This window comes from Geotrypetes seraphini, chromosome 2 (assembly GCF_902459505.1).
Source record: "Geotrypetes seraphini chromosome 2, aGeoSer1.1, whole genome shotgun sequence".
NCBI classification, from domain to species: Eukaryota; Metazoa; Chordata; class Amphibia; order Gymnophiona; family Dermophiidae; genus Geotrypetes; species Geotrypetes seraphini.
In genome coordinates, this window is record NC_047085.1 from 203868518 (window position 1) to 203881613 (window position 13096).

Sequence of the window (13096 nt, forward strand, 5' to 3'; positions counted from 1 at the left end):
TCCCACTGCAGGTTGTTGAAGCCAGCAGCGTGAAGGATTTTAAGAGTAAATGGGATGCTCACATGGGATCTTTAAGGGAGTAAATTCGGGAGCGAATACTTTGGAATGGGCAGACTTGGTGGGCTATAGCCCTTTTCTGCCACTATGTTTCTATGTTTCTAACTCCCAGGATTCAAAAATCAACAACCTTATATGTGAAAAGATAGCTGTAAAATTACATCTGGCCCTAAAACACTATTACACCACCTGATGGGAATACAGGACATGAGACTGCCATAACATCTCCACATAGAAACTACATGCTAGCAGAATACCACATCCTGGTCACACACACAGGATATAGTCAGATCCTCAACAAATAAGAAACAAGGCACTACAGATCAGGAATAGTGATATTAAGGGAAAAGCTGAGCTGGAAACTTCAAGAAATCAAACTCAGCATGTACAGCAATACCAGAGAAATAGAAACTGAAATACAAGTTATCCCAGGACAAGCAAGCAGCCTATTCTCACGTGTGGGTGACGTCATCCACGGAGCCCGGATGTGGACAGCTCGCAAGCAGACTTGCTTGAAGAAACTCTGAAGTTTCAAGTCAGCTGCACCGCGCATGTGCGAGTGCCTTCCCGCCCAGCACAGGGCGCGTCTCCTCAGTTCTCAGTTTTCCTCAGAGCCGAGAAGTCCGTCTTTGATGCTCTGTGCTGAACTTAGTTCGCTTCGTGCCATCTCTCACCGCAGCTCATGTTTTATTTTCTTATTACCGTGTCGCTGTGCTTTTCTTTCGGTCATTGTTTAAAAAAAAAAAAAAAGTTGAATTTTTTTCGTCGAGTAATGGCGGGGCCTGTCGTACACCCTCAGCCTGCAGGCTTCGATTTTGTGGTGGCTATCTTTCCTTCTATGTCCCGGCCAGTCACGGGCTTCAGGAAGTGTAGCCAGTGCCAGCGTGCGATCTCCCTCACTGGCCCATACCTCTGGTGCCTTCAGTGTCTGGGGCCTGATCATTGCTCAGAGTCATGCGTTCACTGTGCTACTCTTCAACCTCGAGCCCTCAAACGTCGAGTTCAAGTGGAGAAGATTTTCGGTATGGAGACCCTTGCTACACCCTCGACCTCGACCTCTAATTCGTTCAGGCCTGCTATGGGGTGTCCTCCTGCCTCCACGACTTTGACCTCGACTCTCATCAGACCTTTCTCGTTTGTAACATCCTCGATCTCAAGTAAAGCTGCCAAATCTTCTCCTGAGCTTCCCTCAGGTCAGATACCTCAGCAGACAGTTCCAGCGGTGGTCCTCAAGCTACCTAAACATCATTCCTCCAAGTCAAAGCATTCTTTCTCTTCGTCCTTGGAGCCTTTAGCCTCAGCAAGTGGTCCAGTTTCAAACTCAGATCCACAATTGCAGGTTACCATCCAGACCATTTTAGAGCGGGAATTTGTTCAGTTACTGACCAAATATAGTCCTGCCTCGACTCTGCTTCCTGCAGTCCAGTCTGGGCACTCAACAGTCTCACAAGAGGTCAAGTCCTTGCCTGTGCCTCGAGCTGAATCTACACACTATGCAAGGAGTCCAGTCTTTGCGAGTGTCTGGTCTGGAATCTTCATACTCTATGCAAGGAGCTGAGTCTTTACGAGTGTCTCATCTGGAATCCTCACACTCCATTCAAGGAGCCGAGTCTTTGGGAGTGCTTTGAGATACCTCGATCCAGACCACAGAGACCCATAGACAACAGTCTATGGGACTTTGATCTACAGCTTCCAGCCCTATATCTTCACATAAGGCATTGCCCGTTTCGAGGCATAGGGCGAAGTCTCCTTGACCTCACACGAGACCTGCTTCCAGGTAGCACTCTCATCGCTGGTCAAGGCCCTTATCGAGGCACTCATCGAGGCGCTGGTCCTCCAGAGAGAAGCCTTCCTTGTCCAGGCCTTCCAGCTCTTTGAGGCCTCCAACTCCTCAATTCAGGACACCAATAATACAACCTGAGGGCTCCGCTTCTCCCAGTGCCTTGTCCCAGTCTGCTTATTCACTGGATATCTGGATATCGATATTCCAGAGAGATCTTGTCTTCGTTTTCCACTCGAGGTCATCCTCTTGAGGATCAATTGGCCTCCTAGGTCCAGCAGCACTTCTCCTCCCAGGTCCAGCAGTACTTCCCCTCTCACCCTCCCAGATCCAAAAGCACCCTTCCTTCTCACCTCCTCTCATCTCCTAGGTCCAGCAGCATCACTCCCTCTCCAGCAGCACCTACCCTCTCCAGTTCCACCAGCACCTCTTCATTTCCTCCTCCTCTTCTTATTCTGCCTCCTGGGACAGCAGTACTGCTCCCTCTCCTGTTCCTAGAGCTAGCAGCACCTTTCCTTCTCATCTCCCTATCCATATCCAGCATCACCCTCCTGCTCCAGCATCACCTCTTACTCTCCTCTGCAGTTCCAGCAGCACTTCTCCCTCTCGCCTCCCTTCACCGCCTCCTCTCCCTGGTCCAGCAGCATCTCTCCCTCTTTCCTCCCCCTCATTTTCAGGTCCAGCAGCACCTCTCTCATTTTGCCCCCAGGTCCCGCAGTACCCCTCCTTTTCCTGTCCCCAGGGCCAGCAGCACAGCACCTCTTCCTCTCCCACCTCCAATCCAGCAGCACTCATTTCTATTCTCCAATCTGGCCTCAGCATTTACCTGGATCGCTGCTGATAGCAGCAGCCCCACCTCTGAGGAAACAGGAAGTTACATCAAGGAGGCGGGGCACGGCCAAGCCATAGATCCCAAGGCTGCCTGTAGGAATTGCTGAGCTGCTGCATGGCAGGAGAGGAGGACAGGATGGGTGAGGTGTACTGGCTCGGGGGGAGAAGGAAGGAGGGCTGGCTGGCACCTTGTACCCCCTTGGTAATGGTTTGCGCACCCCCTGGGGTATGCGTCCCATGTGTTGAGAACCACTGATCTAGAGAATAATATGACATATCCTCCACTGAATCCAAGGAACTCTCCTAATATTCAGCTCTGTGGATGAAATAGTAAGTAGAGTATTCCTTCCTTAAGCAGCATTATTGTAATCATAATAATTTGTCCTTGGTTATTCTGTACAATATCTGCTAGTCATTGTGGAGGAGTAGTCTAATAGCAGAGGAACTGAGTTCAGTTCCCACTGCTGCTCCTTGTGACTCTAAACAGTCACTTAACCCTCCATTGTCCCAGGTATTTATTTATTTATTTTAAGAATTTCTATACCGTTTATAGCTAGACGGTTAACAGAATATACATACATTTAATCTTAAAACATAATAAAATAAACATAGAAACAAGCCTTAAAATTCATAGCTAAAAAATCCTAAAATGAGTTTGCATAGAAACAAAGCTTAAGTACCTGTATTTAATATATAAACCACTTGATTGTAAGCACAGACAGGCAGTATATAATATCCCATCCCCTTTCCCTTTCATCTAACTTTATATTTGTTTTCTGGGCTAGATTCAGGCTTTGATTATTCACTGAAAGAAGAATCTACTGCAAAAATCAATGAAGCTAGTGAAACTGACAGTGAATCTGCTTCATTGGATGGGAAGAAATCCGTGTATAGCAAACGATCATTATCTGAAAAGGACTCTAAGAAACCATTGATCATGGAAGGGCTGCATTTACAAGACACATTGCATGAGATGCCTAAAGAAGACAGCGAGAAGCAAAAAAGCTCTGTTGTGGAAAATGCCTTATTTGAAAATGTTACTAATAAGATTTCAAAAGAAAGTGAATTCTCAGTAAGGAAGAACAGCCAACCAGTGCCAGAAGAAAAGATCCTTATTCAGACTGATGTAGACATATCTGCAGGAACACAGAAGTCTCTGCTTGACTGTATTGTAAGGGCCTGTAGCAAGGAAGTAGCTCTTTTCCTAACTCAACCAGCTGACTCTCTAGTCCGTTCCTTAATGAAGAGACATTCATGTCCTGACAGGATCAACTTTAGTTTGAACAAGGATATCTTAAATGCATCAGACAAAATGCCTAATGATAAAGAAACAAAGGTAAGATTTATATTGTTCTTTAATATAAAAAGAGAGGAGTATCTAGAACAGGGCTTTTTTTTGAGGAAGTACTCAGGGGTACTGAGTGTTTCGGCACCATTTCAATTGCTTGATAAAAATGACCCATGGACTCCAAGTATTAATTTTTTTTTTATTTTTTTTTTAAAGCTGAGGTTCTGCATACAGTGCTGCTTTTTTATTTTTTACTTTAAGAAAATTGTTTTTTTTAGAATTAAACAACTTGTGCCAGCATACAAAACAGTTGCCAAAAGATTTGACACTTAGGGGTAAATTCTCTATTACTGCGTTTATTTTAGGCGTGCTTTAGGCGTCCGATGTAAGTGAATAATTACGGAGTTAAGGGTCTTAATTAATGTTAATTGGGAAATAAATGACACATAGACGTCCCTAAGACGTAGTTGACTGACTGACGTCTATAGAAAGCATAGTCCCGTCTCCAGCTCTGGACGTGGGCGTTCCGTGGGAGTGCCAAATGGGGACGCTAGATGAGCGCTACCTGAGCGAGCAACTGCGTCTAAATATCGTGTATTATGTAGACGTAAGAAACCCTGGTCTAACTTGGATTTCAATGCCGTTTCAACTATCGTAATTGCGGCTCTTTGTTAGACGCGAGGCAGACATCCGCTGTGTTTTTTCATCAATAATTCCAATAGTGAGTTTGAATAGGTAATTTTCATCTTTTCTCTGTCCTAATAAATATAATGACACCATAACAATGGAACACATTATATTGCATGGATAACAAACCACATTTCTGCCCAAACAATAATATAATTTACACATGGCTTTTACAACCCCCTTTTTTTTCTCAACAAACAGCACTGCAATCGGCTCTCTTTTGAAAGCAAAGAAAAAACAGCACACATTATCAGCACTTAAAAAGAGAATAAACAGATAAACACCTTAACATTCAGCTTCCCTCATTGCAAAATGGAGATCTTCAGTTGCACAAAACTGACCTCATTGTGACCTCATCAATCTGCACCTTCAAAGTAGTATGCCACAATTAAAAGATGTGCTGGGTGTAGAACTCACAACCTCTGGATGTTAGGAGCACAGGCTCCTAACACATAGAGCTACAGCTGCTTCTACTTAGGTCCATCTCACCACCCTTCCATATCATACTTGACTGAGCTGTCTATGCTCATTAGCGATCATATCAGGATGAACTCAAATAAGTTTAAGCAAAGGAATGCCTAAAGATTTGGAAGGTTTTCAAGTAGAAAACAAATATCAACTATGTATTAAAGAATTGCAGCACAAATGACGCTGATCGGCAAGGGCAAAAAAACACCACTTTTCCGGGTATGACGCCTAAACGGAACAGATTACTTACAGTCATATATGCATTAGTACAGTGCTTAGAATGAAGATTAGCGTGTGAGAAAAATGGAGCTCCACCTCACATGTATTCAAGCACACTTGGGAATATGGGTTTGGGGCTCAGTGAAAGCAGCGCTTTTAACCATTGAGCTACCACTCTTTTATCTCAGCCTACTATGACATTATAGCTAAACTCCTTTTCCCTTAGCACTTCACTAAGATATGATATGACAAGGGAGCCAGAGGCATTGGAGCTGTAGCTCAGTGAGGAAAGGCACTCTCTACTAATCTTCCGGGCTTTGAGGGTTCAAATCCCAGCCTGTATTTTACTTGTGGCATATCTACCTTCCAGGTGCACTTTGATGATGCTTTCCACTTCTTATAGGAGTTGAATATAACATTACTGTACAACTTTGCTGTGTAGCAGAAAAATAAACTTTTCCCCCTTCCATGCTAAGAATTTGAGTTCAACTCATCTTATATTTCTCCTTTTAAACATGGCATACTTTGTTAGTTTTTATCATGGTAAAGTATACATTTCTGAAATGGTGAAGAAACAATAATATACAACTGCAGTGTTTTGTCTCACCAAACTGCTATAAGCACAAGAAAGCATTACTAGGTCAACACGGTAATGCTCCTGTTCCGAGCTCTGACCTCTGAAACTCCCCGGTTCGACTCCCACCTTTGCTCATTTTAATAAGGTCCTAGTTTTTTCCTATTAGCTCTTATAACAGGGTCTACATGGTGGACTTTGCCATTTGTAAGGTGCACATTTCCCTTTCCAGGCAAACCTATTTTCAACTTACTATGGCTCGGACATCCTAAGCAGTGATGAGAGGAAACCTTTCCTCTGACAGCAAGATGACATTTGTGGATCGCCTGGTTAATGTGCTCTCATCACTGCTTAGGATGTCCGAGCCATGGTAAGTTGAAAATAGGTTTGCCTGGAAAGGGAAATGTGCACCTTACAAATGGTAAAGTCCACCATGTAGACCCTGTTATAAGAGCTAATAGGAAAAAACTAGGACCTTATTAAAATGAGCAAAGGTGGGAGTCGAACCGGGGAGTTTCAGAGGTCAGAGCTCGGAACAGGAGCATTACCGTGTTGAGCTACAAATGCTTTCTTGTGCTTATAGCAGTTTGGTGAGACAAAACACTGCAGTTGTATATTATTGTTTCTTCACCATTTCAGAAATGTATACTTTACCATGATATAAACTAACAAAGTATGCCATGTTTAAAAGGAGAAATATAAGATGAGTTGAACTCAAATTCTTAGCATGGAAGGGGGAAAAGTTTATTTTTCTGCTACACAGCAAAGTTGTACAGTAATGTTATATTCAACTCCTATAAGAAGTGGAAAGCATCATCAAAGTGCACCTGGAAGGTAGATATGCCACAAGTAAAATACAGGCTGGGGTTTGAACCCTCAAAGCCTGGAAGATTGGTAGAGAGTGCCTTTCCTCACTGAGCTACAGCTCCAATGCCTCTGGCTCCCTTGTCATATCATATCTTAGTGAAGTGCTAAGGGAAAAGGAGTTTAGCTATAATGTCATAGTAGGCTGAGATAAAAGAGTGGTAGCTCAATGGTTAAAAGCGCTGCTTTCACTGAGCCCCAAACCCATATTCCCAAGTGTGCTTGAATACATGTGAGGTGGAGCTCCATTTTTCTCACACGCTAATCTTCATTCTAAGCACTGTACTAATGCATATATGACTGTAAGTAATCTGTTCCGTTTAGCGTCATACCGGAAAAGTGGTGTTTTTTTGCCCTTACCGATCAGCGTCATTTGTGCTGCAATTCTTTAATACATATTTGATATTTGTTTTCTACTTGAAAACCTTCCAAATCTTTAGGCATTCCTTTGCTTAAACTTATTTGAGTTCATCCTGATATGATAGCTAATGAGCATAGACAGCTCAGCCAAGTATGATATGAAAGGGTGGTGAGATGGACCTAAGTAGAAGCAGCTGTAGCTCTATGTGTTAGGAGCCAGCCTGTGTTCCTAACATCCAGAGGTTGTGAGTTCTACACCCAGCACATCTTTTAATTGTGGCATACTACTTTGAAAGTGCAGATTGGTGAGGTCACAATGAGGTCAGTTTTGTGCAACTGAAGACCTCCATTTTGCAATGAGGGAAGCTTGAATGTTAAGGTGTGTATCTGTTTATTCTCTTTTTAAGTGCTGATAATGTGTGCTGATTTTTCTTTGCTTTCAAAAGAGAGCCGATTGCAGTGCTGTTTGTTGTTCACTTTTGTTTCCTTGCATCCTAACAGTTCTCAGAAGTGGTGGAATTTGCTGTTTCTCCTCAGCATTCTGCAGCCACAGGTGCATGAGATACTTTCATTTACTCCTAACTACAAGCCATTCTAGTAGGAATGTGTTTCTTTTGATGCAATATTGGCCAACAGCTATGAGTTAAATCAAACTTCAGAGGGCTTGGACAGGTGTTGAAGAATGATCCAGTTAGGGGGGGATGTTTTTGGTGGGGGAGGGTGTTCAGCATGAGAGAGAACAGGTTGCATTAAATATTAGACAATGGCTGCACATAATAAAAGCTGAAGCAAAATATTAATATGTAAAGGCAAGGCTAAAGAGTTACCAGGTGTCCTGGCTGAGAAATGAATATAAACTATTTGCTAACCTTACTCAAGACTTGAACCCCCTGATGCATGGAAGATGAAAAGCAATGCCTTAAGGCATAAAGCTATAGAGGTAACTTTGTTTAGAACATAGAGCTTCGTATCAAAGCTTAGAGATGTGAAGGAAATGACTACAACGTCACTACAGCTGTATATGGCAAAACGACATCCAATGCACATACAATTAGATTTGAATCCTAACGGTTCCTATGACGTCAGCCGCTAATTAGGCGTGCATAGTATATAGAAAGCTTTGGCACAGCCATTTTTCCTATGTAGGACCCCCTCATGTGAGTTGGTATTTGTGGTGTTCCGTTTCCTCAATGATGAAACTTTGTGCTATGACTTGGCTGTTCTCCTTTATACCCCCTTCTACCTTTGACACTCCTCCCCACCCCCATTATCTGTATTTCTTTAGTTTATGGATTTTTCTGGGTGTTGGTGTGAGGGATTGTTGAGGACTTAGGTTTTGTGTTAAGTGTGGAGGGGAATCAATTGTTAGGGAAAAGAAGGGGCCAGGCCAGGTTACACACAGATGCCCACACCCACCACTCTGCCTGCTTTCATAATGTCATGGTCTGCCCCACCTCCATTTTCCATATCTGCAACTCTCCATGCAAGAAATTCGATTTCCGTTTTGGAGCCATGTTGTAAGGTGAAGCCATCTTTTCAGACTACTTGTAGAACACGTTCAAACACACCCCCATAGGACAGCCAATGAGGTGTGATGGGCGTGGTTAGGAAGCGGGATAAGCAACCACGCCCGAACGGCGCCCAATAGGCATTGGGAAAGTTTTCCCGCCCTACTGACGTCAGACGCTACATAGGCGTGCATGGGTATAAGAAGGTCCAGGTGAGAAGTGTTTCCTTTCTATTCTGTCCTATTGCTTATGTAGATGTTTGAGACTTTACTCTGTCTTAGTCTTTTACATTTTTTTTCCTATCTCTGCCTCCCATTTCTCTCTATTCCACAGAGCCATTAACAAGCTACATGTCATTCTTATATGTTGTTTTATCTTTTCTAGAAGGAGCTCAGATAGTAAGTCCAGGTGAGAATGATATTTTGTAAGCTACTTAGGTGTCCTTATGATAGAACTAAAGAAACCAACCAGAAAAACTGACTTCTCTTTATGGGCTTTCATTGTGTGCTATTGTTTATAATAGTTATTTTATTTCTGATATCTCCTACTCTCCATTCCACAGGGCTGACAAAAATGACTGAGAAGACTGATAAAGACCATGCTGGTAGAAATTTTGCTGGTAGAAAAATGGATATGTAAGTAAAATGGATGTGTTCACACATCTGAGAGGGTTTACTCATAGAGCTAAAGTTAATTCTTTGTAGAATCAAATTACAGGCAAGTTAAAATCAGGTGAGGAATGGTTCTGTGTACTAACTCATTGATAAAAATAGGTCGGGTGTGTTGGGGGAGGGGGAAACACTGCCATTCAGTGGACATCCAATCAGTGTACATGGTTCAGGTGGAATACTCCTAATGAGTGCCTAATGGCTGCCATTTTTAATAAGGAGTCTAAAGGTATGTTAGCAGCTCTGTTACTTCTAGGTGTGTGTTCTGCCACAACTTCAGTGTTTAATTTTGGAGACATAGGTCTTTGTTAACAGTTTCTCTCTATTTTTCATTTCAGGTTAACTCTGCTCATCACCTATGTGTTTGCCAGAGAGAGACCAGACGAGCAGCTCAGCACACCAGCTTGCACCTAGCCAAACAGTTGTAGGTGAGAATGATATATGGTAACCTTTATTTGCTTACTCTACTATTCTTCACTTGAGTCACTCTTCTGATGAGTGAAATAAATGTTCACAAAGCTAACATGTTTCACACTTCTATTGTTCTCTTCACACAGGTATCCTTGATGACTTTCAGGAACAATAGTAAATTGATAATGTTGGCCTCATAGAACACTATGGCATGCATTCCTGCTGTTATATGCACACAAACTTTTTGTTTTCAGTTAGTCTATTCCCTCACATGAGTTCTAAACAGTAGCAGTGGAGGATTACAGGTGATATTAACCCACACCATCAGCGAGTTAAGGCTATTGCTTTAACAACTATACCACGGTGACATCTAAGCAGCTCAACATAAATTAGGTTAACACATTGCTTCAGGGAAGGGAGGACACATATGGACCTTGGGGGTTGAACCCCCTGTTTGTGAACCTTGTGTAAACCAGCTTCTCCTCTTTTCTGTTTTCAGGTGGCTTAGACAGGCAACTGCAGTATTGTCAGATGGAGTTTTGTATTACTGAGAGCAGTGCAGCTGTGAGCATCTTTGTGGTTTCCACACCTGCTTAACCAAAATAGTGCAGCTCAAGAACCAGGAGGATAGATTGAGGTATGTGGCCTTTACTTCCATCACCTTCCGTGAAAGGAAGAAAAACCCACATGTCTCATTTGGATTCTCTTGGTGTGGAGCCAACTCTTACTAGCAGTAACCCTATTCCTCAACAACAAATCTACCACAGTGACTTATATTCTCTTCCTTATGTAGCCATTTACTTTGGAACAGGGACTGGCTTACTTTGCACATCATAGCTGAGATGTTGTCACTTGCTTCTTTCCTAGATTCTGCAATGATTTGACATCAGAGTGGCTAGCAGGTAATAGAATGAATGACAGACCCCAGTAAAGATTGTCAAACTTTCTATATGTCACCTTGTTGTTATATTGAAAAGGGCCCATTCAGCAGTCCCTCCTGAACCCCTATCTACCTTGGACTCTGTCCACTAAACTGCTGATGCTACAAGGTTAAAACCACACAGGAAAGTTTAAACTATAAAAAAAAATTTTATTCAAATATAAAACTTTTTTTAAAATTTAAAATTTTGAACAAAATAACTATTTACATAACACAACGCAGGGAAAGAGGGTGGGTGCCCCCCAAGAGCAGCTTGAGCTACCTCAGGCGAGGGGGGCGGAAGAGGTGCAGTTATTGAGAGGGTGTATGGCTGCTGGCACCATGCCCTCTTTCGGCTACCAGCCGCAAGAGGGCATGTTCCATCCTCTCAACACACCCTCTCAATACTGCACCTCTTCCAAGAGGGCAGAGTAGGGCTCTATCTCCCTGACCACCCCCTCCTGAGGCTGGTCGGGCTGCTCCTGGGGGGGAACAGCAAGGAAAGGGGGTGGGATGGGAACAGGAAGGGCAGGAGAGTGAGGGGAAGGGCTATGGGTGGGGGAAGGGGAAGGTCCAACAGGGGATGGTGGTGGTGGTCCTGGAGGTAGTGGTGGGGCAGGCGGTGGGGGTCCAGGGGGCAGTGGTGGGGCAGGCAGTCCAGGGGGCAGTGGTGGGGCAGGCGGTGGAGGTCCAGGGGGCAGTGGTGGAGGTCCAGGGGGCAGTGGTGCGGCAGGCGGTGTGGGTGGTCCTGAGGGCTGCCAGGCCTCCTCCTCCTCTTCCCTCTCCTCTTCCTCCTCCTCCTCCGCCGAGGACCAGGGTGGGGCTCCCTCCATTAGTTGCGGGGCCTCCTGAGGGGGTGCCTGCACTGCTGCTTGACAAGAGAGAAATAGGATACAGTCAGATATGTCCACAACACTTTTGAACATGACATTCTTTACTACGTTATTTTCTTCAAATGCTAATAACAGGATGCAAAGCACCTACTCCACTGTAAACATCAAAATGTAGCGTAAGTAAGTGAGGCAAGTAGAACACCATAACGCCATTGTGACATGATATCACAATAGCAGCTTTACTGCAGATTTTATGATTAAGAATGGTTTACAGCTACTCAAGCATTTTCATCTATTTATTCTGGTAGGCTGATCACAAAGAAACACACGCTGGACTCATTACTCACCGGCTTCAGCGTGCAATTCCTCCCTCACCCCCTCAAGGAAGGCCCGCTCCTGGCGCCTCAGCAGCCGCCCCCTTTTCCTGAGATTCTCAACCTGGATAATAGAGAGAGAGAGAAAGAACAGAGAGGGAGGGATATGATGAGTGCCATCTAGCACTGTGGCATAACATGTTTACTTAAGTATTGACCTCTATAAGCACATAAAAATGGAGTACGCTGCCCTCCAAGAGCCCCTATCCGCTTTGCTGCCTGCCTCCACCCCCTTCTGCCACATGTTTTACATGAATGTATTTACGTACTCCAGCATTTTCCCCTTTCTGTGCTGGAGGCATCGCTATCTCTCTACTGTACCTGGGACAGTGGGGGGGGGGGGGTGAGGTGACATGGCCAGCATCACAAGGAGGAGTGTGGGATTGAACTCACAACCCCAGGGTGCTGAGGCTGTAGCCTATCAGCACTGCCCCACATTACAGCATGTCCTGGTGAGCTTACAATCATGCAGCAGGGGCAATAAAATAGTTTGGTCAGAAGGAGCAGCGTGGCTTGAAACCCCTGACGTCAGGGTACTGACGCTGTCACTTTAAACGTCATGCCACCATCTCTCTAGACCAGCAGATTGATACAGGAAAGTTGAAGGTATTTGAAATGACATAGAAGCACTTTAATATATTTGTTTTCCTTTGGCAAAGTTGATTTCAAGATGTTTCTATTACAAATGCGATGTTCATGACCCAAAAATTAGTTGTGTGCATGTTGTGAATGGAATAGATGCCTTATAGGAGCTGAATTTGTCATTTAAAATCCTACTACTGCTTCTTTGGGATGTGCTTTAATTTCAGTATTCAATGTAAAAGATTTATTATGCACAATTGTAGTTTTTAAAAGGAATCAAGATTTACCCACAATAACATGACCAATTTGATTGAGACAGGTTTCCATCATCATTATATGATTATTTGTGAGGGCCTGACTTGGAATACTTACTTCCCTGGGACATGAGGCTCTTCTGTTATACCGCCGGGTCAGGCGGGTCCAGGAGTTCCTGAACTGCAGGTATGACCTGCGATGGCCTGCCACTCTAAAAAAGTGGTGCTCATGGACCAAAAAGAGCCTGGCCAGTAGCCTGGAGTCCTCAGTACTGAAGTTTGGCTGTCTCCTGGCAGCCATTTTAGGAGAAATAACTGCGTATGAAGGACGGGTGATTCTATGACGTCACAACGCAAAAAAACGCGATGACGTTTTTGTGCCTCTTGGGCGTGCTTGCAGCGGCCGCTCCGCGCTACAT

At 44.0% G+C, this 13096-nt stretch overlaps 1 protein-coding gene across 6 annotated transcripts in view; it reads left to right on the plus strand.

Moving 5' to 3' along the window:
- The window catches only part of CAGE1 (cancer antigen 1), a 157642-nt gene that overhangs the window by 39300 nt on the left and 105246 nt on the right, over positions 1-13096 (plus strand). For all 6 annotated transcript variants that reach the window (XM_033934725.1, XM_033934722.1, XM_033934723.1 and 3 more), the window contains exon 4: positions 3454-4004. In XM_033934725.1, the coding sequence (XP_033790616.1) occupies positions 3454-4004 (551 nt within the window). The remainder of the gene's footprint in view (positions 1-3453; positions 4005-13096) is intronic.